At 50.7% G+C, this 26,356-nt stretch overlaps 1 protein-coding gene across 1 annotated transcript; it reads right to left on the bottom strand.

The window, feature by feature from the left end:
• Positions 1–395: 395 nt before the first annotated feature.
• RAB21 (RAB21, member RAS oncogene family) lies at positions 396–23,015 on the bottom strand. Its single transcript, XM_029078704.2, has 7 exons — positions 22,677–23,015; positions 8,709–8,768; positions 8,089–8,196; positions 5,691–5,754; positions 4,078–4,132; positions 2,893–2,981; positions 396–1,950 (listed from the first exon to the last, which is right to left on the bottom strand). Exons 1-7 carry the CDS (start codon positions 22,866–22,868, stop codon positions 1,811–1,813), a joined length of 708 nt encoding a protein of 235 aa, XP_028934537.1. The 5' UTR covers positions 22,869–23,015; the 3' UTR covers positions 396–1,810.
• Positions 23,016–26,356: the final 3,341 nt, after the last annotated feature.

Genomic DNA, 26,356 nt, shown 5'->3' with positions numbered 1-26,356 from the left:
GGGTTTTCCTGTTCACGAGGCATGACTCTGACTAGTTGACCGTTCTACTGTCCTCTCCCGAGCGCTTAGTACGGTGCTGCGCACCCAGGAAGCACTCAATAGGACTGAATGAATCAATGAATACTGGTTCCCTCCACTTCTCGAAAAATAACGCTCCAACGGGCTTTAGGATATCACCGTCGTCACTCCCTCCGACTTCGTTCTCTCGAAACCGCTAAATTAATCTACACAGATCAAAAGCGAGTCGTCATATTCTCTCCGTTCCGTAGTTTGTTCTTTTCAGGTTACTGATCTGAATAGGAAAATCCTGCTCTTCATAAGGACCTTTTACATCTCCCTTTTCTCCCCCGACCCCGCCAAGAGAAGTTATTCAAAAAAAGATCAGGACACGGTTGTTGGGGTTTTTTTTTAATTTCCACATCGTGTATTCCTTCCGTGAGCACCGTCGCTCGCGACTTTTCAAATGAACACGTCTGAGCAGTCTCCACTTTCCCCAAAAGGCTTAGTCGATAAACGAGTCCCACTATGTAAGTGTGCAAGAATAGAGCTTTAATAAATTCTTTCCAGTGTTAATTCACGCCGCTCTGGCTGCAATGCCTACCCTAATAGCGACTCATAAGGCTAAAACGATTTCCCTTGGTCAGTGCTTGCAATGGGAGGGGTCTAGCTCACTCATCCAAGGAAGGCTAACCCCGGGCCGTATTCACCGATTAGGAGACGGTCTTGGTTTTGATGCATTTTGGAACAACTTTCTCTACTCGCGCGCACACACACACACACGGAGCCTCACGGAAAAGGTTGGGAGGAAGCTAAAGAGGTTTCAGATTTGAAAAGTCGAGGGCTCGGCTAAGGCTCTTTCCCAAGTGCTCAGAGCATCCTGAACTCGCGATAAATCCCACCGATCAAACACTTCCGGGCAACCGTTTTAACCGCAGGGAATAGCAGACACACTCAGTGTCCTCTCCACAGAGACCAACGCCGCTCTTCGACGGAAAGGACGGGAAAGGGAACACACACGGAACAGAGGCAGTTCAAATGGGAATTTAAAAAGAGAAAGGGAAAAAAAAGTCACACAATTTCCCCACTGAGACTCAAGGTGGGGGGAGGAACAGCCCGCGCGTGGGGTTTTAGCTCAAAAGCTTGCAGAGTTTCAACCAACGTTCAGATTACAGACAGGACTGCTGCACACAGCTCTGCGCCTGCACTCGTAAAAGCAGATAAAATATTTAATGTGTCATTTACAACATATTTTACCAGCTCGGCATACAGGATGAGTATAGGGTCTATCAAAGTCGTTGACGTGTACGGGCTTGTGCAAACCCTGCAAAAATAGTACTTCGGGGATCTGCTAATTAAAAAAAAAAATCCATCTGCAGTTTAGAAGTGATACAATTCAATCTACCACAAAATACAAAGGGCTTCAAAAATGTATACCATTCCGACGACAATGTATATAAGTTATTAAATAATGATCTGATTTAAAAGAATATATATGAAGCCTTTAAGTAGGAGGTCTTTTCTACATGCAATATTATTCCTCATTAAAGAAAACAAAAAAATGTAAAAAGGCCATCGGTAATCGCTCTGTTAACAGTGTAGAAAACGCCAATTCTCCGGTCACAGACTCCACTAGTTTAGCACTTAAGGTCTCTGCAGTGTTACAAATGTAATTACGGTTTAAAATACTGTTAATTCTAGAATTCCATTGGTAAAAGAATGTGACGTGGAATACGGCAGTCTTCACGTTGGGGGCAATCATCCACAGTTCTCTCATTTTTGTCTGCTCTTCTCCGTCTGCGAGCGTCCGAGGTTACCCCGACGAACAGCAGCCTCTGCTGCTCTGTACTTGTGGTTCGTCGTCGATAATCTGTACCCCTCTCCTTGCCGTGCCCGGCTGACCGGAACCGTTGCCTTTCGCTCGTTCATCCACTTGGGCCGTTTCTATCATTCCTTCAAGAAGGGAAAGGGGGGGGGGGGAAAAGGAAGAATCAGAAAACGTCGGGACCCCACTGACTTCCGAAGAGATCTCCAGAGTCCCTGGAATAAAGCCGACGTTCATCGACGGCAAAAAGAAAATCCCGAAGGGACTCGGTATTTACAAGTCGAAAGCGTAGAGGTCGGCTCGCCTGGGGGCAAGGGCGGGGCCCGGGAGTGGGAGGACCTGGGTTCTAATCCTGCCTCTGCCCCTCTGCGAGTCATTTCGGTCGCCTCAGCTGTTAAAATGGGGATTGAACTCCTGTTCTCCCTCCTACTTGGGCTGTGAGCCCCAGAGGGGGACGGGAACCGTGTCCCACCTGATTGACCGGAGGTCTACCCCAGTGCGTGGCATAATAAGCACTTAATGTCCATCAACCCCACCCCCCCACCAAAAAATCAAAAACCAAAAAAAGCTGACATCTGCAGGAGTTTTCTCCTGCATGTACTGAACGCTGTTTTCCAAAGAGACGTCTAACCTTCACCGTAGAGCATCTAAATGTAGAATTGGGTACTTTTGCCCGAGGGAAATGAGAGTAACCAATTAGGATAAGAAAAATCACTTCATTTGTTATATCAATGGCATTATTGTTGACTGAATGAAGTGTGGACAAAGGACTATTCCGTTCATCCATTCAGTCGTATTTATTGAGCGCTTACTGTGTGCAGAGCACTGGACTACGTGCTTGAAATGTACAATTTGGCAACGGATAGAGACAATTCCTGCCCAACAACGGGCTCGCAGCCTAAAAGGGGGAGACAGCAAAATAAAACAAGGCAAGAAGAGGAAAAAATTTAATTCTGCTTTAAGAATTCTACTGGATTCTGCCCAGGATGACGGCTATTACCTCTTGGATAAGAATACAAGTCTATATTATAAAAACTTAAAAGCTGACATAATGAATCCACAACACCTACTTTTACACAGGTCAAGAAAGAGTTCTTCAATTCCTTTATTGTGTTTGGCAGAAGTATGATAATGTTTTGCTCCCACTGATTCTGCATACCTATGGGAAAAACAAAAGATGACTTTAAACGATGATACTAAGACTCTGAACAAAAGAAACAGCACAGTTCTAGCGAGTCACGTTCGTTTGGTCATATTTCATCCCTGACATTTCTCTTGGAAGGATCTATCAGAGGATTAACCAGAGCCAACAAAACAAATTCTCTTTGTCACAAAACTTCTGATGTTATTTCTCTTCCGACGTCCACTCTTCACTTGTGCATGCAATTTTGAACACACAAAGCAGATCACTAAATATCAAATTCCTCAGCATTTGCAAGACTGCACTATACCAGCTAACGAAAAATTCCAACCAGCTCCGCCCTGGGTCAAAGGGGTTTCAAGTAGGAAGCCCTGAGCCCTGCCATCTCGACCGCTGAATTATCCCGGCTCTCGACGACGCCGTTTTCTAGGTCTCACCGACTCTCGCCGCAGACTCCGGAGGAACTGCCTTCAGCTTGACTTTAATGACTTCATTACACGGAAAGCTAGCCAGGGCTACCAACCGAAAGGCTTCGATCGAAGATCCAACTCCAAGCCGGTACGACTTGCCTGTAAGAATCTGGCTTAGCCTTCGTACGTAGACTTGAGTGTCGCTGATAGAGTAGATCTCCACTGTTTCTCTACTTTCCAGGGTTTCAGCGGAAGTGCTAATTACCGGTCAGTTCCCTTATGATATGTTTTCATTTCAGTCTGGAGAGTACTTTGGGGAATTAGGCAACATTTTCCCGTACACACACCTGGCCAGCTGCAATGCCATCCACAAGTGGAGTTGGAGTTCTGTGCATCTGCATGATGCCAGTTTTCTAGAACATGGGGTTTTTCAGGAACGTAACTCTCCACGGAATAGGGGAACTGACTGAATGGCATGCTTTTAATTAAGCCAAATTAGAATGATTTTTATTGGTAAGAAGTGGAGTAACACGTTTGAAATATATATATACACACACACACACACATATATATATATATCATCCTCCATTCACAACCAGTCTATCCCTGGAGTAAAACCCGCTGTTGCCTAACTGAGGTTAATTCACAAATACTGGGGAGAAGAAAGGCCCCCCTCGAGATGACACGGGAAGAGATCAACTTACGCTTCTGCTTCTTGAACCGAAACATGTCTCTCTTTTTCCAAGTCTATTTTATTACCTGGTGAAAAGAGTTAAACATTAATCTCTGGCATTACTCAGATCTTGCCACACAAGTTGAGAAACAGGTTCTCCCGCTCTGTACCCTTCCCCGAAAATACTCTTGTCCCTACCCCGATTTTCCGGTCCCCTTCACTAAAAGGGTTCCGCAGGGCAGACCGGCACTCTAAAGTTAACTCACACGAGGCTCATTTTCACTTGCAATAAGAGTTTAGGACTCTTTTTTCCATCAAAATAGAACTATTCTGGCTCACGATGTTGTGGCTGTTTCCTCATACATGGGCTCATGCAGAGCGGTGGTGGAAGTCAACGGTCAATATTTTCAGTGTTATCAGAAGCTGCCTTGTTCTCACTCTGTTTAGTTAAGGGGCTACAGTCCCGTAGTGGGTCTTAAACCTATTATCACAGTTTCTCTGTAGCCTCTCCAATCGCCACCCATATTATTACACTACATACAAGTTGCCATAATCCAACCGACCGGGAATCCTTAATTTCCAATTTCCTCCCAACACGGCTTTCCTCAAACCCAAAAGGCGATAGAAACGCAGGGTTAATTTCACTTCGGTATCAAACGGGTACCAATACATCTATGACTGGTTAAGCATTTTTCTTTTTAACTGGCCGTAGCAAAAAAACGCCACATACAAACCAAGTCAGTCCTCACCGTCACCTTCCCGGATCCCAGAGAGACCATATTAAAGCTCCTCAGGTGACAGGCAGGAAAAACCTGACAACTATCTCCTTACCTCCAGTGGCCATTCTGGGTTACTTTGGCACCTCTATTATTCATAAAGGGGTCCCTTTCAGTCAAATTCAGAATTACATCATATACCTAGATGCCTTTTTATAGATTCAAAACGTTTCGGGTTTCCGTACATAGTTTTGGGGAATAAGAATGGCCGAGATAAGAACTGAGCTATTTAAATATGCACTAATCACAGCCAAGTGTAAGCAGGGACCATGTCTTGGGTTTTTCCAAGCTCTAAATACTGTGGGCAAGACCTTTTAGGTGCTCAGCACACACCTTTGCAACTAAAAAAACAATTTCTTCAAGATAGGGTCATTAAACCTGAGAAATACACATTAGATGGGGATGACATGAATACACTTGCGGTTATCACCATGACACTAGAGTGGAGACTACTCTAAAAAGTCTTTTGAGCAATGAGGTCTAAAAACCAAAAGCCTACTCAGAAAATAGCCTTTTAAAAGCAAAGGTACTGAGATTTTGACAGGCTTCTGAAGCCGAACATAAATTACTGTAAAGAGAGACTTGATAAAATTTGTATTTGTGCTTTCATTAAGTAAAAAAAAAATTTTTCTTTCCTCAGGTGAGGTTGGGGTTTATCAAACCTCATTCCGAATTTTCTTTATGCAAATGCTCCCACCGCTTTTTGTTAAATGAATGATTTTTCGTAGGAGTGCACCTACAGATGCTCGGTACTTGATATAAATTCCGAAAGAGATGTGGAACCTCTCCTCAACCATCAGAATAGCGACTTTAACACGACTGTGATTTCCGGAATTTCAACGCATAGAAAAAAAAAAAAAATGCTCACCAACTATACACAAACAGATTTCGTTTCCCAACATTTTCCGTAACTCTTTGACCCAGTTTTTTACCTGTGTGAATAAATATCAGGTATTAGCGTGGAGTAAAATCTTAGATCCGAGTCAGCTATACGATAGGAAAGAGCAATTCAGAGGGAGGCTGTTGGTCGCACAGAGTAATCTGCTTGAGTAAGTCAGCGAAGCTAACGGACAGGAAAGGAAAGGAAAGGCAAGAGACACACCTAGCTCAGGAAGACCACTGTTCCACACTTCTTTCAATCTTCTTGGACATCTGTTCGGCCACAGACGTGCTACATTTCCAGCGAGCCACTCCACGGAATGTTCCCAATAGAGAATTTGACGGTAAAACTAGAGAGACTCCGCCCTCGCACGCTCAAAGTATAACAGAAGTTCAGCGAGTATTTCACTTAACTTAGGGGAAACTGTTTCATAGGCTCAAAGATGGCCCGATATTCTCTCCCATCCCTTCAAGACGTCTCCACATTCATTTGAGCCCCACTTCGTCGATCGTCATCCGAACAGTATTGGTAGTTTTTGGAAAAACGCACCCACCCCAAGCCCATCCTCATCTAAAACATGCTTCCACACAGCTCTCACTCCCCTCTTCCAGAGGCATTCGTACGGTAAAACGCTGGTCACTGCAGACTCGCTCCGGCGAGTCTGTTCCCGTGGCCAACGCACTCTTCATATGATAAATGGTTACGTGCTGACCTTCAGAGCTGTTCTACTCTGCCCTTTTAGCCCTTAGTAGAAGGGCTAAAAAGTAAGAACCAAAAGGGGACACAAACCTGCGGAATCAATAATGAAAGCGACAACTTTCTAACTTCGTTCTCGACGCTTCAAAGGAGGTATAAACAAGGGTCGAGAGCTTAACATGGAAATGAAACGCTCTTTACCCGTCTCTCTGCCTCTTTTGAGCACCCACTCATCCAACCCCAACATACTGGGAGTGGGGAAACCTAAATGATTGACTGCCCCCTTTACGATGATGAGGGAGAGCCCATAAGAGCGGAGATTAAATCACCTTCGAAGAGTACGAGATGACTCGTGGAGCTCTTCGAAAACAAACGTGGCTCGGGAAACGAAGAGAAATCAATATGGCTTCCAGGATTTCATATTTCGTGTCTCATATACAGCGCCCGTAAGGCCCATTTTTCTCTATTTTCGGTATCCAAGAAACTCAGAGTGCCTTGCAATACAAAATAAATCAGCGTTCCTATATCCACTAGGCAAGAGAAACCAAATGAGGCATTTGAAGAAGAAGTGGGGGTGGGGGGTGAGCAGAGATAAAGATTGGGTAGCAGAGGGAATCTACTGAAGAAGCAGCTTCAAACTCTGGTAAATCAAGCTCATCTAATATCCCAGACCCTTAGACCTTGGTGTCCGCATCTGGGTAGGCCTATAAAAGGACATAAGCTTGTTTTCAAGGGGAGCACTGCTAAACGTGAGAAGTCCCTTTCTGCACATATGAAGAGCTGGCCCCAGAAGACCCCCGATGCCATCCATTCCCTTGCTCTGAATCCAAGGGCAAGGGAAAACACCCAATCCAGGAGAGCCAGCAGATCCCAGGATTTACCACCGATTCTGCCCCTGCCCGGCTAGGAGGATTTGTTTGGCAACCAAATTGGCGCAGGTGTCACTCTAGGAACACTGGCACGGGATCATCAATGACCTGTGGGCCCAAAGGATGACTTCCAGATGTTGTGAAACACCCCCGCCTCCCGGGGCCACACACAGAAGTGAGTTCTGACCCCAATTCCGTTTGGCCAATTCACTTTCACGTCTGTAGCTCTGGTGCCACGGCCCCCAAAATGAAGTCCGTTTAGCCGTCCGAGTCCGGCCGAACCCGGCTCTCTACCATTGACCTCCCTGCGCCCCCTGAAAAAGCTCGAGAAAACACCCTCCCCGTCTCCCTCCTTCCCCGACAGTCCCTCCACAGGAACCGCCTGGATTTGGGCCAGGAGTGCACGGAAGCACTGGTTTAGGAAAAGGACGGGCATAGCCAGGCGGCACTACGTTCCAGGATCATTCCTTCTCACGGCCCCGCCAATTAACTTTCCCTTCTCCGCCCTCTGGTCTGTTTCGGACCAAAATCATCACCGAAGACGTTTACCGCCATTTAGTCCTCAATAGCCAAACACATGCCTTGAGCGCTAGGGAAAGCAATTTACACAGCCAAGCACAGTCTCACTCTGAAAAAGAACTCTAATATCTTTACAAGTATTTTTTCATCAATCGCCGGATCATTAAGTGACTGCTTTCCACTTTCATTTGTTGCTGAGATTGGTTTTTTTCATAAATAAAGCCACCTTAATTACATCCTGCCACATTGGGGAACTAAAGCCTGAAAACGAGTCAACGATAGATCTATAAATCATACAATACCTTCTGAAAAGAGTCTTCATCTGTTATGTCATAAACTAAAATAGCTCCATTGGAATCTCGGTAGTAAATAGGACCCAGAGCATGGAATCTCTCTTGACCCGCCGTATCCTGATTTGGCAATGGCAACAGACAATCTGTTAGTTCATTCATTCATTCAATAGTATTTATTGAGCGCTTACTATGTGCAGAGCACTGTACTAAGCGCTTGGAATGTACAAGATGGCAACAGATAGAGACAGTCCCTGCCGTTTGACGGGCTTACAGTCTAATCGGGGGAGATGGACAGACAAGAACGATGGCAATAAATAGAGTCGAGGGGAAGAACATCTCGTCAAAACAATGGCAACTAAATAGAATCAAGGCGATGTACAATTCATTAACAAAATAAATAGGGTAATGAAAATATATACAGTTGAGCGGACGAGTACAGTAACTGAGACTTCCACTTTTCAAACGTAACTGCTAAGCGTGACTGTGGATTCAAAGCATTTCCTTTTTAATCAAACTGAAATCTTGGGAAAACTAACATCTTTTCAGAAAGGAACGTGGTACACCGCTCGAGACGCAAAAGCTAAATGATCAAGGAACTTTCAATAACGTAGCAAATAAAGGTAACCTACCCATATTGCAAGATTTACTCTTTTTCCACCAATATTCAACTTCTTTGTTAAGAAAGATGCCTAGAACAAAGAAAAGTTATATTACAATTAGGTTAACTAGGACAATCCTCTCAATGAGCATCAGTGATAGTCAACCCCGGCCCCGGGTGTTCAACTGGCATCTGATCAGTCCTAAATTACCTGACGACGATAAAAACCCGTACTCATCTAGGGAGGGAAAAGCAGTAGCAAGACGCTTCATTTTGCATCTCTACCACTGATCTTCCGAGAGACATGGGAAGAAACTGCTCTCTGGACAAAAGTCCAAGCCAGAGGGAATATGACGATTCAAGACACGGTCCGTTGACCCATTAAGAGCCTAGCCTTCAGATACGTGTGTAGTTCACGGGTTTTTCCAGACTCTCCAGGTGGAATACCTTGGACCGTCACGAGGCCTTTCTTAAGAACGACCTCTTCTCGCATCAGTTACATCGCTTGCGTCCAGGAATATTAAGACGGGGTAAGATGGGGACGAGGTACTCTCACCCCTTTGTTTTTCCGGACAGCTGGATGACTTGGCCGAGATGATACCCTAAGTCGGTACCAGAAGGAGGATCCCGTCGTCTCCGTGGGGCCGGACCCGGCACCCTACCCTACGTTAAAGGGGTGGGCAGCTATTTTGGCAGGAGGGCCACGTAGGGACCCCTCTGAAGTATGTGGAGGGCCATCCACCCGGGCAATCTGGCTACCTGGGCACTTCCTGGGGTCAGAGAACGCTGGGGTCACGGGGAGGGGAAGGGACGGATATTACCTGCATCTGCAGTTGGCTGCAAATGGAAGCGGTCGAATCTGGGCCAGACCGACTTAAATTACTCGGCAGCCTGGACTGAGCCTTTGGGCCACATTTTACCCCAACTCTATGTCATACTCTACTATCGGCCTTATCTATTTAGAATCGGGGCTTTTTTGTCCTTCTTGAACTGACTCAAGAGCTTATTACAGTGCTCTGCACACAGTAAGCACTCAATAAATATGACTGAATGAATGACACAGATGGACAAACTATTATTCTGGAGACTTCTAAAACTAGATTAAGAACAAGTGGGGGTTTTTTGGACATTCTAGAGGTCGGATACCAAGACTGAATAAGATTCCAGCTCAAGCTACAAGCCGTGGGGAAAATTAGTGTTTTCATTGAAAAACGGTAAAGATAGAGCCCGTCCTCCCACCCACCGAAAACACGAGAGAGAACACCACTCAAATACGTTTTCATCAGGACAGAATTTCATGTATGAGGACCTTCTGCTTAAACGACTTCTTTCAGCACATTTAAAATTTAAGTTGCGAATACAGCACCGACAAAGAAATCTGGCTCTAAGCCAGGCCTACAAGTGAGCCCGGGCCCAAACGCTGAATCTAATCTTCGAAATTCTACAAGAATTAAATCAATCGCATTTATTGAGTGCTTACTGTGGGGAGAGTACAATATAACAGAGCTGGCAGACCCGTTCCCTGTCCGCAAAGCAGGAGGAGACAGACATTAACATCACTGTGAATCCGTCCATTAGTTCTGCGGGGCCGAGGGAGGGGTGAATCGTGACGCAGAAGAAGTTGGAGAAGAGGCAGTGAGGGCTTAGTCGGGAAAGGCCTCCAAATGAGTGAATCACAGCATTAATGGGATTTAACTACTATTGCTCCATCGCCCTTCGGTGTGCTGTCCCCTGGAACAGCGAGTGGGAAGGACCGATGACAATTTTGGCACCTGGCTGGAAGAAAATCCTTTCTTCTACACCTTTATCGTAGTGCTCATTTAGTGCGAGGTGCTACGAACTTCAGGAGAATACAAAAATAGGAAGGGAAATGATCCTTGTCCCCAGAGGGATTACAGGCTAACAAGGGAGACAGAGAGTGATACACTGACGGTGATCAAGAGCAAGTAGGTAGGCAGAATGCAGTCACATTTCAAAGAGATGTTTTTCTCAACAGAGGCGTGCCTCTGCGTCCAAATGACTAAGGTGCCTAGAATCTGGAGATACGACACGCGCTATTAGCTGACGTGGCCAAGAAACAGTAAGCCCTTCCTGCGACCTCATCCGATCGCTGCCGGAAAAATCGATTCCCACCTCCCCGGCACCGTTCTGTCCCTGCCCTGCGTTTGCCCGCCCCGGCAGGTTCCTAACTCGGCCCTGTCCCGTCTCTCCTCCTGCCCGTATTTCTTTCTAAGCCGACGAAGACATACCGATATGGCGGCTCTCACCAGCCCTCCCGGCTCCCGCCCATCTTTAGCAGACTGAGGATGTGCTCAGTCCCCGGAGCCGGAACAACTCAGAGCTGCCAGCTGAGGCAGAGAGCCCCGGTGTACGCGGGGAGGGACCAGACGACGGAGGAGGCGTCGGTCTCCGCCTTAGGGAGGTGGAGTTGCTGGGAAGCCAGGACGGATGCAAGTGGCACTCGGTGGAGCCCGGGGTTGGGGGACGGAGCTCAGAGCCAGTCTGAGAAGGTGGGGCGATAAGCAGCAGCCGGGCCCGGGGGACCCGGGTTCTAATCCCAGCTCCGCCACGTGTCTGCTGGGGGACCGTGGGCAAGTCACTTCCCTTCCCTGTGCCTCCATTTCTTCAACTGTAAAAAGGGGATTAAGACTGTGGAGCCCCGTGAGGGACACGGACGGGGTCCAATCCGATCAGCTTGTACCCCGGCGCATCATAAGCCCTTAAACACCAGTGACGACAGCAAAATGCGGAAGGGTCACCTCATTATTTGAGGCGGGGACGCAGGGCTGGATTCAGCGATCTGGCCCTCGGGAGCATTTTCCTGCCCCTTTCCTGCTGGGTCGTGACCACTGGGTCACGCTGCAGGGTTCGAAGGGGGTGTCAGGCACCACGCCGATGACAAAAACAACATCAGGCGCTTGAGTGAGTTTGGGAGAGAGGGATCTGGGGCGGGGGAGGACAAGACCGGGATGCACGAGGTCAGGGAAGTCCCTGGGAACACTGAGGGGGACGGGGTCATTTTTACTCACCTCCGGGACCGGTCATCGTGGGGGGGGGGCCGGTTGTGGAATGGAACCTAACAAACTGTATGTACGTCTGGGGGAAAAAACGTACCCTACGATTCAGCTGTTCACGATACATCCGCGTTTGAGGAGCCCATCACAGCTGTATCATGGGGAACACCTGAAACTTGCAAAGGTACAGTTACACAACTTGCAAAAGTACGCAACGAGAGTAGATCGACGGAGAGGATTTTGCGCCTTGTCTCAGAGGAGTGGCTCAATCAAAGAAAGGCGGGACAGAGAGGCCAGGAGGTCCGTAACTCAACTAGCTAGGCCTTCCGGTTTCCTTCATCGACGACACTCTCAGTGGCGCGGAAACATTATGACTGCTACCGGGGGCAGAGTCTGGGACCCTGTGGGTTAAAGGGGGCAAGCCAGAGAGCTAATCTTTGCCCACAGTGTACTTAGTAAAGGTGCTCTTCAGGTGGGGATGCTAGAAAGACTTTTATAGATGCTGTCTCCGGGAGACTACCCATAGAGCTTCATTAGGTTCCATTCCAGAACCAGGTCCGCCGTAACCGAGACTTACAGGCAAATAAAAGATTCCTCCCGGCCCCGATTCCTCAATGCCGTGGCTTCCCCTACGGGACATTCTCCCGGTGGTTCTCCTTCCCACCATCACAGGTCCTTCTCGTCTCCCTCGTTGGCTTTTCTTCCTCCTCAAAGGCTTTATTCTGGGGGTCGTCTGGCTCCGTCCGTTCGGGGAGCGCATCCTCTGACACGGCTTCAGCCACCACCTCCACGGGGGTGACCCCTCATCTGCCTCACAGTAGCGTCGCTCCTCCTGTCTCCCCGATATCTCCAGACGGATAACCCACCAGCACCTTAAACTCAAGAGCATCCCCTTCTCCCTGCTTCTCCATCAGTCAACTCCACCACCACCATCCCCCCCCGTCCCGGCAGTTTGTGGCGACGGTCTCAATTCCTCTCTCGTTTCACGTCATCATCACCACAACAGCAACGACGATTCGTAATACCCGTTGGGCGCTTACCGTGTGTCGGGCACTATACTGTCGTGCCAGGGCAGATATGAGATGATCAGGTCAGACACAGACCCTGTATCACATGGGGCTCACAGTCAAAGGAGGAGGGAAAACAGGTACTGAATCTCCATTTTGCAGATGAAGAAACTGAGGCGGAGAGAGTGATCTGCCCAAGATCACAGCAGGGAAAGGGCAGAGTTGGGATTAGAAACCAGGTCCTCCGACTCCCCGGCCCACGCTCTTTCCCAGCTGCTTCTCGCCCCTCCCAGTCTCCTCCAAGATACTTTCCCGATTAACGCCTTCTCCTCTCCTCGTTTCGGTCATCGCCTTAACTAGGGAGGATAACTACACCAGCCTGCTTACCTGCTCCATACTTTCTCCCTCCCCAGGCCAGCCTGCATTCTACTGCCCGGCTCATCATCCGAAAATGCCACGGAGAACACATTCCTCCACTCTTGCAACACCTCCGACGGTTCCCCAAACCTCTATTCGTTGGCTTCTACCCAGCGAGCTCCCAACCGATCCTATTTACTGAGCACTTACTCTGTGCAGAGCTTGGGAGAGTTCACTTCGAGTCGGGGGACGAGTTCCCTGCCCACAAGGGGCTGACGATCTGGAGGATGATTTTCGGATGGGAATGCTGCCCCTGAGAAACGATCAAAAGGCTGCTGTGTCCCACCCTCCGCCGATGCTTATAAAAACAGCTTAATATCTGAATAGATTCAAACGCGGTTTGGCAATTTTAAGAGATCATATAGGGAGAAATTGGACTTTAAATACAGCTCGAGCTTGAAATCCGGAGACTGACAGGATCACAGGTTCACATCCCCGCTAGACTGTAAGCTCGTGGTGGGCAGGGAACGTGCCCACCAACTCTCTTACACTGTTGTATTGTTCTCTCCCCAGCCCTCAGCACAATGCTCTAAACATAGCGAGCGTTCAATAACTACGACCGATTCTGTGACCGCAGCGTTCAGTCACGCACGAGACGCTCAAGGGCGTTTTAGCAAACGAATGGTATTCGTTGAGCGTTTAGTGCGTGCAGCGCGTCATATTAAGCGTTGGGGGAGAGTACAGAATAACGCGATCGGTAGATCCCATAAAACCAAAGACAAACAGAGGTCCAAATCGGAACTGCAACTCTAAACCCCAGAAAAAAAGCACGGTGAAATCCAACTACTGTGCCTTAATTTCACACTTCCCGAAGGAAATGAAATAGGAGAGGAGAAGGGCAAACTTGGAGACCAGACTACATTTGGTTAGGTGCCCGAATCTATTTGCAGAGTTCGGCGATGCCTAAATTCTCCTGTTACTACTGAAAAAACTAGTGCCATCTTGATCGGCTCTGAGGTGCTCCATCAAAATAACTGAAATCGCCATACGTGGCTGAGCCTCAAGTTTGAGTCCCATTAGACTGTTCGCTCCTTGGGGGCAGAGAAGGTGTATTTCTGATGAACTTCCCAAGCAGTTATTACAGTGCCCCGCTCTTGACAGCAGCTCAGTAAGGATCCCTCACTCCTGGAAGTGAAGATCCACCAGGGCAACACCGACCTTGACCTCTTCCGCCGGCGCCAGAAGCGGGAAGCCTGCCTCCCTGCAGCCGACGAGCGGCACGGCCTCGTGCCCAAGAGTGTGGCCCTGGAAACCAGAAGTCCTAGGTTTCAATCCCAGTTCTGTCACCTGCCTCTTGGGCCAGTCACTTCACTTCTCTGTTCCTCAGTTTCCTAGAATGGGGAGACGCCCGCTCCCTTCTTTAAGCTCTGGGCCCCCTTATCAAACGGCGCCCGCGACCCAACCGGTAATCTTGTACCTGCTCCGGTTCGCCGGCTGGCACATCGTGAGAGCTCATCGTTAAATAGTGAGTCAACCGCAGCTATTTATAATCAACGACTGCTTCATCTGGAGCCGCGAGGAACCTGTGGATCGCCCCGTCCGAGGGCTGTTTTACTTACTGCGTGCAGGACACTGTACCGACTGCTGGGGAAGGCACAACACAGTGGTAGATGGGATCCCCGCCCACAAGAAGCTTACGGGGGGGGGGGCGGGGAGGTAGGGTGGTGGGGGACGGACATTAAAAGAGATTAAGGATAGGGGAGACACCAGACTCTAAGAATATTGCATAAGTACCGTGGGGCCGGGCTATCAAAGTGGATGCAGAGGAGAGGGCGGATGGGGAAATAAAGGGCTTAATCTGGGAAGGCCTCTCGGAGATGTGATTGTAGGAGGGTTTCGAAGGAGGGCGGGGAGAGCGGTGGCCTGCACGATGTGAAGAGGGTGGGGCTTCCAGGAGGATGTGGGCAAGAGGTCGGTGACGGGATAGATGAAGTCGACGTACAGAGAGTAGGTGGGTTAGAGAGGAGGGGAGTGAGCAGGCTGGGCTGCTGTACGAAACCAGCGAGGTTAGAGAGGAAGGGAAGGGCTGGGACACTGTGGTTGTGTCAAACTGCTGACTCCGTACCTCGGCACATAGCTCAGGGCTCGACAAGGGGTCAGCACATACTAGTCTACCGTATCTGATATTTGGGTAACCAGATCTCAGTTTGGAACATATGAGAGGACAACTCCTGCAGCCCAAAACCCCCCTCCACCCCCATCCCACAGAAAGAGATGGGGCTTAGGTTACTCAAAATTGGGACAATCATTGGATTCCCTGAAAGCTCTTTTGAGGGGACATAGAATCGGGCCTTTATTTCCACCTGGCTTCATTCCCCTGACTCTCTCTCTCTCTCTCTCTCTCTCTCTCCACCTCCTTCCCCTAGAACAAGGGGTTGCCTTCTCGCTCCACCCCTCTTTGCACGTGGCGTTCAGGCGTCAATGCCACGTGCGGCCAGCCCATCCTCTGGACACTGCCGCGATGTATCCAAACAAGCTCCTGCAGCTTAAGCTTTCCCTAATTCCCTTGAAACCTTCAAGCCGCAGCACAGAGAAAACGTGAAGGGCAGAGCTGACCCTTTAGAAAGACTTAAAAACAAATCCTATTGGTACCGAGTGTTACACGGCTTCTTGCCACTTACTCGGTATCACAATTCAGTTCTTTGAAATCGTAGGCTTTCAATTGAAATCTTTGTCCGGGTGAGGCCGGGGGAGCGAAAAATAAAATAAAAAGCCTAACAGAAATTCAGGATTAGCGCTTCAAATGGATGAGCCAACGATCTCCAGAAGCAACACAGTTGTCATCTACATGCTTAAACTGAATACAGACTTCATATTACTAACGAAGATTTCACTGTCGAACCACGGAAAAACACTGAGACCCCCTCTAGGCTGTGCACAGGGAACGTGTCTCCCAATGCCGTAGCATTGTACTCTCCCAAGTGCTTAGTACAGGGCTCGGAGCGCTCAATAAATACCACTGTTGGAAGAACACTATCACACCGGGCTCTAAGCTCTTTGTGGGCAGGAGTTCCATCTACTGACTTTGTTGTCCTGTACTTTCCCCCAGGTGCTCAGTACGGAGCTCTACGCAAAGTAAGCGCTCAATAAATACTACTGATAGCTTTAAATACTGAGTAGTCCCCTCTGGACTGTAAGTTTCTTGTGGGCAGAGAACCTGTCTACCCACTTTCTTGTGCTGTACTTCCCCCAAGTGCTTGGTACAGTGCTCTGCACACAGTTAGCACTCAATAAACTCCGCTGATTCATCGACGGTCCCGTACCAAATCAAGGCCAACGGTCCATCCAGCCCAGTCCCGTCTCAGCCCGGCAACAGAGACTTGAAGGAAGTGGGATGTTTGCCCTCTGAGAAAGCTCCCGCAGTTTTCCTGCACCGTCTCCAAATTTTACCTCTAGGGGATTCATGAGTGGTGGCCCCATGAAGGATTAAACTCCACAGGCCTAATATCCCTAATACCCCACGTGGATCTTTCACGTAATGACTCTAACCCCTTCCTGAACACATATCTATCTCCCTGCTCAAAAATCTCCAGTGGTTGCCCAGACACATGCCATAAAAAGCATAACTGAAATTCAGGATTACAGCTTCAACTGTAATCCTTCACCTGGTCTCCAGAAGAAACACAGTTGTGTCTGCCTTCTCCAGGAAGCCTTCCTGACCATCATCTCGCCCAGATTACGTCCACCCCTCCCACTGAGCCAATCCTTTAGGTGTTCACCCCACTCATGTACATACCTCTCTATACGTTACTGTTTCCCCTGCAGGTAATTCATTTGAACAATTATCTCTGCAGCTGGACCGTAAGCTGTACGTTCAATCTGAAGAACGATTCACCCCTTACTATCCTCTCTCTTCACGAGTCGATCAGATCCCCGCTCGGCCTTTATCTCCGCATACTGAAAAGGCTGAATCTTTTCCATCACGCTCCCGAGGGAGCGGCTGTGTCCCCCTGATCGTCTCGATCGTCCTTGTCCAGCTTTGTGTCCTTCCTAAAAAAACAGCCGGGGCAGAACCTACGCTTTTGGCTCTGATTCAGATACAAAACGTCACCCTTTAGGATTGATTCTGAGGACTTGTCATACCAAGCCAACGGTTTCCCACTTTCCGGTGACCTGAGGAGGCCTCGCCGGAGAATTAACGGCGATTTGCAGTCCCATCAAAATCTCCTTGCCAATCTGGTTTATAAATAAATATTAGGGAAACCTATTGAACGCCTTAACAACCTCTAACCATACCTGAGGATTCGAGCGGGCTTCCTTTCGTGAGTTGTTTCCAAATCGGATAAGATCACCCAACTCCCCTAAAACTCACCCATTATTTCTAGACTTTCATCAGTCCCTGTTTGCCTACTTGGAAGTTGCAGTCAAGGGTGAAAGGTTTTCAAAATGAGACAAGGTTCGGTCAATTCTAGAAATCCCAAGCCAACTTCTTATCTGTACCTTGCACTTAACTCTCCCGTTCACGAGCCGCTGCTCGGCCCCTTCCCTCGTCTGAAGTTTTCTACTTCGCGGCCTCCTCCTCTTCCTCCCACCCCCAAACTGTGGGAGCTCCTCAAGGCTCGGTTCTGGGTCCCCTTCTTTTCTTCGTCCACACCCACTCCCTTGGAGAATTCATTCGTCCCCATGGCTTCAAGTACTATCTATCTCCAGGCGGATGATACCCAAATCTACATCTCCCGCCCTAATCTCTCTCCCTCTCTGCGGTCTCGCGTTTCCTCTTGCCTTCAAGCCATCTCTTCTCGGATGTCCTCCCGTCAACTCGAGCTAAACGCGTCCAAAACAGAACACCTTACCTTCCCACCCAAACCCCGTCCTGCCCCTGGTTTTCCCATCACCGTAGACGGCACCACTATCCTTCCTCTCTCACAAGCCCGGAACCTCGGTGTCCTTCGTGACTCCTCTCTCTCATTCAACCCACATATTCAATCCATCGCTAAATCCCGTCAGCCCCACCTTCACCACACTGCTAATATCCACTCTTTCCTCTCCACCTAAATTTCCACCACGTTAACACAATCAATCGCTCAATTTATCCCGCCTGGATCACCGCATCGGCCTCCTTACTGACCTCCCAGCCTCCTGTTCCTCCCCGTTCCAGTCCCTACTTCCCGGATTATTCTTCTACAAAGCCCTTCAGGACACGTCACCCTCCCCTCCTCAAAAGACTCTAGTGGTTGTCCACCCACCTCCACATCAGACGAAACTTCCTCACCATTGGCTTTAAAGCGCTCCGTCACCTCGGCCCCTCCTACCTCACCTCGCTACTCTCCTACTACAACCCAGCCCGCATATTTCGCTCCTCTAATGCCAATCTTCTCACTGTGCCTCCATCTCACCTATCTCGCTGCCAATCCCTCGCCCACATCCTGCCTCTGGCCTGAAAATCCCTCCCGCCTCAAATCCCACAGACGGTTACTCTCCCCTGTCTTCAAAGCTTTACCGAAGGCCCATCTCCTCCGGGAGGCCTTCCCTAAGCCCCCGCTCTCCTCTTCGCCCACTCCCTTCTGCGTCACCCCAACTTGCCCCCTCTCTTCTTCCCCCTTCCTAGCCCCACAGCACTTAGGTACATATCTGTCATTTTTTTTATAGTAATGTCTGTCTCCCCGCCCCTAGACTGTGAGCTCGTTGTGGGCGGGGAATGTGTTCATTATTGTAGTACAGTGCTCTGCACACAGTAAGTGCTCAACAAATACGATTGAATGGTCCAGTGGAAAGGCCTTGAGAAGTGAGATTTGAGTCCTAGGCACCGATCCCGGGTCACTGGGGCCAAGAACCACCCACCAAGAAGTGAGGTGCGGGAAGCTCAGACTCCCCATCCTGGAATGGCGCTGCATGAAATCAGAGGTATCTACTGAGCACTCACTGTGTGCAGGGCACTGTACGGTAGAGTTGACAGACACGGACCCGGCCCTCGGGGAGTCCACGGTCCAGCCCTCCTGACAGGCAAGGCGGGGAGGAGAATCTCCTTCTGGGACCACGGCTACCAACTATTATACTGTAGTCTCCCGGGCGCTCGGTACAGTACTCTGCACACAGTAAGCGCTCGTTGGTTTCTGGCCCTCTCCTCGCTTTCCCTCCAGGAGTCTTTACAGCAATGTCTACCCCCTCCCCCTCCAACCCCCTCAGTCCCAGGGGGTGGAGGAAGCACCTGCAGTTGGCCTAGGAAATCAGTCAGCAGTGCTTAGGCTCTCATTGAAATCTTTCACCCAGAACATCACGGGGCAAAAGGTTTGCGCGTTCAGCTGCTTTAAGAGGAAAGAATGTTTACCCAGAATTTATCATCTGTAGGCAATGCCAAAAGAAATCAAAACAGATTTATTTTGCACAAATTTCACAACGTAGAATAGGTATTTCACCGTTGTCCCTATTTGATGTTTGTTCTCTGCTCGTTTCTTTTCATTAGATGTCCGTTCCTTGGCAGGGAACGGGGTCTTTTACTGTTTACCCTAGGCACCCGAGCACCCAGTACCGCGCTCCGCACACCCGTGTCTCAGCGAACACTCACCGAGAGGCGGCAAGGCCCAGCGGGAAAACGTACGGGCCTGGGAGTCGGGGGACCCGGGTTCTAATCCCAGCTCCACCACACGCCTTCCCGGCGACTCCGGGCAAGTCGCTTCCCTGTGCCTCGGTCACCTCATCTGTAAAACGGGGATTAAGGGGGCGGGACGTGGATCGGGTCTAACCTCGTTATCTTCCACCTACCCCCGCGGTTCATGCCGTGTCTGGCCCGTTCGCGGTTAACGCTGTTTTGAAAAAACCCAAACAAACCCCACACGGAGGCGGTCAGGAATAAAACCAGCGGGTCGGACTCAATCACTACGGCCAACAAGCTCCTTCTAAAAACCACTCAAATTCCTCAGTTCCTTCTTCGGTGACATTAAATCATCGAGACCATCGACTCTGTAAAGATGTGGCGATCAGATCGGTCAGACTAACGTTTCCAAGGGATTCCACGCTTCTTAAACGAACACCACAACCCCGGGAAGACCCGCGGATTTGACTCTAAAGACAAGGAAACCGGCCGGTGACCCGAGACAGAGCCCGAGACAGAGCCATCGGCAGAGTCACAAGCAGAATTCTTAGATCGTGGCTCTCGGGCTCGGACCGGACACCAGAGACACAGTCTCCTCTCCTTCGACGCGCATCCGAATCATACCCGTTCCACTTGGAAACCAAAACTGATTTCTGGCCCTCTCCTCGCTTTCCCTCCAGGAGTCTTTACAGCCATGTAGATTCCGGCAGCGGGATGCAGAAATGCATTTTTCCGGGTTATTTCTTCAGTGCGATTCTGGAAGCTGGTGACGCCTGCCCCTTACCCGGCTTCACCTCTCTACCTCGGTTCTCCTTCCGTACCAAGTCCCCTGTTTGAAGTGAAAGCCGGACTTTCACCTTCAAAACATGTTTTCGAAGGCTATTTATTCCACCGCTTGGAATAAAGGGCATTTTCAGTTGCTTAATAAAATTTAGTTCGCTGCACTAGTGAGTCAGAGAAACGTTTCATCTTGTAATGGGACTGGAATTCAATGACCAAGACGTTAAGTTGTCTGAGGGATTTCCCCCTCTAGACCGGAAACTCGCTGTAAAGAGGAAACGTGCCTACCGCTCGGGTTATATTATATTCTCCCAAGCGCTCGGTTCAGCGCTCTCCCCAGAGTAAGTGCTCAATACATCTTAAACATGTTCTGATCTTTGTCTTTTTCTATTCCCGCGTACAAATAAGCTGCCCCCCTCCCTCCCGGGACCTACCACTCCCCCTAAAGCTCTCAGCACCAACTCTTTCCATTCCTCGACGCGTGCGGGATTTTTGCGGCAATTTCCGACCCTCCACCTGTCAGTTTCCAATAATCGACTGCCCCTCCCGCGCTGACGGCGGTCGATCTTGGCCCTGCTCTGCGTTTCTCAGGAGAGGATTTGCCTGACAGCACCAGTCACACCCTACGACTCACCTGATTATGTAAAAACAAAAATTTTAAAAAAAAGTTTTTCCTAGGGACACCCTAAGAATACCGCCCACCCCGGTCTGCACACAACACGGAAATGCCACCGGTACCATTTTTCCCATCTGGGGCCAATTTTGCCAGTGTGGAGCTCGACCCAGTGACCTCAAACGGACTCCGTTCTGGAGTCCGTCTGGTTTTTGAGGGCAAGAGGGGCCGGGGGTAGACCCTCAAAAGGTCCGGGTCGCCCCTGATCGATCGGGAGCCAACTCCTGGGCGGCGCGGCCTCCTAAGAACGACGGGAAGCGGCGTGGCCTAGGGGCAAGAGCCCGGGCTTGAGGGTCAGAGGTCGTGGGTTCTAATCCCAGCTCCACCGCTTGCCTGCCGTGTGACCTTGGACAAGTCGCTTCCCTGGGCCTCGGTTCCCTCATCTGGAAAATGGGGATGGAGACTGTGAGCCCCACGTGGGACCACCTCATCTTGTATCCACCCCAGCGCTTGGAACAGTCTCTGGCACACAGCAGGCGCTTAAATAGCATCGCTGAAATTGTTATCACTAAATGTAATGCCATGTAATTCGACAGGGAAGGCTGCGTGGAAACCAGGTGAAAATAATAAGGGTAATAACAGGTACGGCATTTAAGTGCCGACTACGAGCTATGTCAGCTGGGGGACTTTGGGCGAGTCGCTTCCCTTCTCCGGGCCTCAGTGACCTTAGAGGAGCAGCGCGGCTCAGTGGAAAGAGCCCGGGCTGGGGAGTCACAGGTCGTGGGATCGAATCCCGGCTCCTCCACTTGTCAGCTGTGTGACTGTGGGCAAGTCACTTGACTCCTCCGGGCCTCAGTTCCCTCATCTGGAAAATGGGGATGAAGACTGTGAACCTCACAGGGCCGACCTGATGACCCTGTATCTTCTCCAGCACTTAGAACAGCGCTCCGCACCTAGTAAGAGCTTAACAAATACCAATATTATCATCTGTAAAATGGGGATGAAGACCGGGAGCCTCACTTGGGACGACGTGCTGACCCCGTATCTGCCCCCAGCGCCTAGAACAGCGCTCCGCGCATAGTAAGCGCTTAACTAGTACCAACATGATTACTGTAAAATGGGGGCGAAGCCTGGGAGCCTCCCGTGGGACAACGTGATGACCCCGTAGCTCCCCCGGCGCTTAGAAGAGCGCTCCGCACATAGTAAGAGCTTAGCAAGTACCGACATTATCATCCGTAAAATGGGGGCGAGGCCCGGCAGCCCCACGTGGTGCGGCCCGATTCCCTCGTACCTCCCCCCGGCGCTCAGCACGGGGCTTGGCACGCAGGGCCGTGGCCCCGGGTATCGTCGGGTGCCCGGCCCTGTGCTCAGCGCCCGGGAAGGCTCCAAGCCAGCCGTCTTCCAGATGAGGGAACCGAAAACCCAAAGCCCAAGGTCAGGCCGCAGAGCGGCGGCGGGGCCGGGATGGGAACCCACGCCCCGTGACTCGTCACCGGGCCCGTCCCAGCGCTCGGCACAGAGTCGGCGCTCGGTCGACACGACGGAGGGAAGGGGCGGCGACTCCCCCGGGGGTGGGGGGTGACTCGGGGAGCCCCCCGCGGTAAACTGAGTCCCGGGTGGGGTGGGTCCCCCGCACCTGCAGGGTGGTGATGTGCTTGTCGTTGAACTTGTTCTCGCAGTAGCGCAGGACGAGCGAGGTCTTGCCCACGCAGCCCTCCCCGAGCAGCACCACCTTGAACGAGTAGGCCCGGCCGCCGCCGCCGCCGCCGCCGCCGCCGCCGCCGCCTCCTCCTCCGCCCGCCGCCGAGGCCGCCGGGGCCGCCGCCATCCCGACGCCGCCGCCTCAGCCGCCCAGGAACATCAGAGGCCCCGCCGGACCGAAGGAAGGAAGGAGCCGGAGGCCCGTGCGGAGAAGGGAGCGGCCCTGCCCTGGGGGAGGAGACGGCAAGGAAGGGAAGGAGGGAGGGAGGGAGGGAGGGAGAGAAAGGGGAGCGGTGGGGACCCAGCCGGGGGGGGGGGGAGAAAAGGCGGCGGCGGCGGCGGCCCGCTCCCTCTAATGGCGGCTTCTTCCTCCTACGTCACGCGCCGGGCCGCACGTGACAACCCGCCGCCGCCGAGGGGCGGGGCCGGGCCCTCCCGGTGACGTCATCGCCGCGCGGGCGCCCCCTATGCCCCGCCCCTCCCTTCGCGCGCTCGCTCTCGCTCTCTCGCTCGCTCTCTCGCTCTCTTCCTCTCCCTCCCTCTCCCCCCCCCCTCCGTCTCTGTGTCTCTCTGTGTCTCTCAAGCTCTCTTTCTGTCTCTCTCTCTGTGTCTCTATCTCAGTCTCTCTCTTTCTCTGTCTCCGTCTCTCTCTCTCTCTCTCTCAGTCTCTCTGTCTCTGTGTCTCTATCTCAATCTCTCTCTGTCTTTCCCTGTGTGTCTCTATCTCAGTCTCTCTGTCTCTGTGTCTCTATCTCAGTCCCTCTGTCTCTCTCTCTGTGTCTCTCTCAGTCTCTGTATCTCAGTCTTTGTGTCTCTCTGTCTCTCAGTTTCTCTCTCCCTCTGTCTCTCTTTGTCTCTGTCTCTCTATATCTCTGTCTCAGTCTTTCAGTGTCTGTCTCTCTGTGTCAGTCTCTCTGTCTTTCTCAGTCTCTCTCTCTCTGTATCTCTATCTCAGTCTCTGTCTCTCTCAGTCTCTCTGTCTCTCTCAGTCTCTCTCTCTCTCTCTCTGTGTCTCTCTCCCTCCCTCTTTGGGCTTTTAAATCCGAACCGCCTGCTGTGCGCAGGGATTCTCTCTCTTTATTGCTGCATTGTACTTTCCAAGTGCTTAGTACAGTGTTCTGCACACAGTAAGCGCTCGATAAATACGACTGAATAATAACGTTGGTATTTGCTCAGCGCTTCCTACGTGCCAAGCCCTGTCCTAAGCGCTGGGGGAGACAGAAGGTAATCCGGTAGGAGGGGGTCGAGTGCCGATTGAGCGCTTTAAAGCCGAGGGCGGGTAGTTTGGGTTTGGTGTGGAGATGGACGGGCAAGGCGAGTTAGAACAATACTTCGCACAGAGTGAGCGCTTAACAAACACCATTATATTATTATTGTTATTCCAGGGGCATGGAATGTAATTTCTACGCGTCTCCCATCAGCCACAGACCTAGCTCAAACAATCCATAAGCCACTACAGAGTGTGGTAGTCCTTTTGGCTACAAAAAAGAACTGGGAATCTTTATGGCTGGCGTTTTCATCAGTTTTTTCAACGGCATCTGTCAGGCGCTCATTAGGTGCCAGGCCCAGGATTAGATGCTTGGGGGAGAGACGAGATAATCAGGTTAGACGCGGTCGGTCCCCGTCCCCGTTTTACAGCCGAGGTGACCGAAGCACAGAAAAGTGAAGTCGCCTGCCCGAGGCCGCCCAGCCGGTGGAGCGGCATCAGAACCCGGGTCCTTCGGCTCCCAGGCCCGTCTTCCATCCGCTAGGCCACGCTGCCTCTCAGGGGAAATGAGCAATTAAGAAAGGAACGGAAACCAGGGGGCAAAAAGTGAGAAAGAAGATGACAAATGAAAACGCAGTTCTCCAAGGAGAAGCAAAACCCCTTCCCCATTTGGGGTTAAAACTGCCTGAGCTGGGCGACAAGGGGCACTGACAGCTCAAAGAATGTTTTCTTCGAGCCCAGGAACCTGGAAGAAATCACTAAATTCCCCGCGTGGAAGACCCAGCCCCGCCCACGGAGACGCTGCCCATCCGACGGAGGGTTCCGCCGCTCGGAAGTTCGGCAGCGGTGTCGGAAATAGCGAACGAGGGGGCCCGTGAAGAAGAGAATTAACGTTGGTATTTGTTAAGCGCTTACTATGTGCAGAGCACTGTTCTAAGCGCTGGGGTAGATACAGGGTGATCAGGTTGTCCTACGTGAGCCTCACAGTCTTCATCCCCATTTTACAGATGGGGGAACTGAGGCCCAGAGAAGTGAAGTGACTTGCCCACCGTCACACAGCTGACCAGTGGTAGAGTTGGCATTCGAACCCACGACCTATGACTCCCAAGCCCGGGCTCTTTCCACTGAGCCACGCTGCTTACTCTCCCTAGAGCTTAGTCCAGTGCTCTGCACGCAGACGAGCAGCGCGGCTCAGTGGAAAGAGCCCGGGCTCGGGAGTCGGAGGACGTGGGTTCGAAACCCGGCTCCGCCGCTCGTCAGCTGTGTGACTTTGGGCTCGTCACTTCACTCCTCTGTGCTTCAGTGACCTCATCTGTGAAAAGGGGATGAAGACTGTGAGCCCCACGTGGGGCAGCCTGATGACCCTGTATCCCCCCCAGCGCTTAGAACAGTGCTTCGTACAGAGTAAGCGCTCAACAGATGCCATCGTTATTGTTATTATTACTACAGCAACCGCTCAATAAATACGATCAAATGAATGAATGAATACCGATTTGTACATTCCAAGCGCGTAGTACAGTGCTCTGCACATAGTAAGCGCTCAATAAATGCTATTGAATGAATACCCACTCTCTGTTCCCCTTTGACTATGAGCCCCGTGTGGGACAAGGACTGCTTCTGGCCTGATTACCGTGAATCTACCCCAGTGCTTAGTACAATGCTTGGTACATAATATACGCTTTACAAATATCACAGTTATTATTATTCCGTTAGAAGAGGAGAGAAGAGACGGCCAAGAGTGGGAAGTTGGGGATGGGATAAGGGAGACGTGGGTGCCATCCAAGGCCAGTTTGTCGGGTGAAGCGGCGAGGAGGGCTTCCCCCGAAAACAAACAGAGCAGGCACCGAGGACTAATAATAATAATGATGACGGTCTTTGTTAAGCGCTTACTATGTGCAAAGACACTGTTCTAAGCGCTGGGGTCGGTACCAGGTCATTGGAGAAGCAGCGCGGCTCAGTGGAAAGAGCCCGGGCTTGGGAGACGGCGGTCATTCATGCGTTCCAATCCCGGCTCTGCCACTTGTCAGCTGGGTGACTGTGGGCAAGTCACTTAACTTCTCTGTGCCTCAGTTCCCTCATCTGTAAAATGGGGATGAAGACTGTGAGCCTCACGTGGGACAACCTGATCACCTTGTATCTCCCCCAGCGCTTAGAACAGTGCTCTGCACATAGTAAGCGCTTAACAAAGACCGACATCATTATTATTATTATCGGGTTGTCCCACGCGGGACATCCCCGTTTTTCCACATGAGGCAACCGAGGCCAAGAGAAGTCAAGCGACTCGCCCAAAGTCACACAGCCGACGAGCGGCGGAGCCGGGATTAGAACCCACGACCTCTGACACCCGAGCCCGGGCTCTTTCCAGTGAGCCCCGCTGCTTCTCTATTGACTATTTGGGTGTCGGTGGC

This window comes from Ornithorhynchus anatinus, chromosome 14 (assembly GCF_004115215.2).
Source record: "Ornithorhynchus anatinus isolate Pmale09 chromosome 14, mOrnAna1.pri.v4, whole genome shotgun sequence".
In the NCBI taxonomy this organism is placed as follows: Eukaryota; Metazoa; Chordata; class Mammalia; order Monotremata; family Ornithorhynchidae; genus Ornithorhynchus; species Ornithorhynchus anatinus.
Note: the sequence above shows the minus strand (reverse complement) of the source record. Positions and strands in the feature narration are given on the sequence as shown.

What these genes read in the sequence shown, in the direction of transcription:
- RAB21 (XM_029078704.2), bottom strand. Translation starts at nt 22,868, where the DNA reads ATGGCGGCGGCCCCGGCGGCCTCGGCGGCGGGCGGAGGAGGAGGCGGC. An exon ending in TCGGTTCAAGAAGCAGAAGC is followed by an intron (nt 2,982 to 4,077) that starts GTAAGTTGATCT and finishes TTTTTCCCATAG; the next exon opens with GTATGCAGAATCAGTGGGAG. An exon ending in CTTTCTTGACCTGTGTAAAA is followed by an intron (nt 1,951 to 2,892) that starts GTAGGTGTTGTG and finishes CCCTTCTTGAAG; the next exon opens with GAATGATAGAAACGGCCCAA.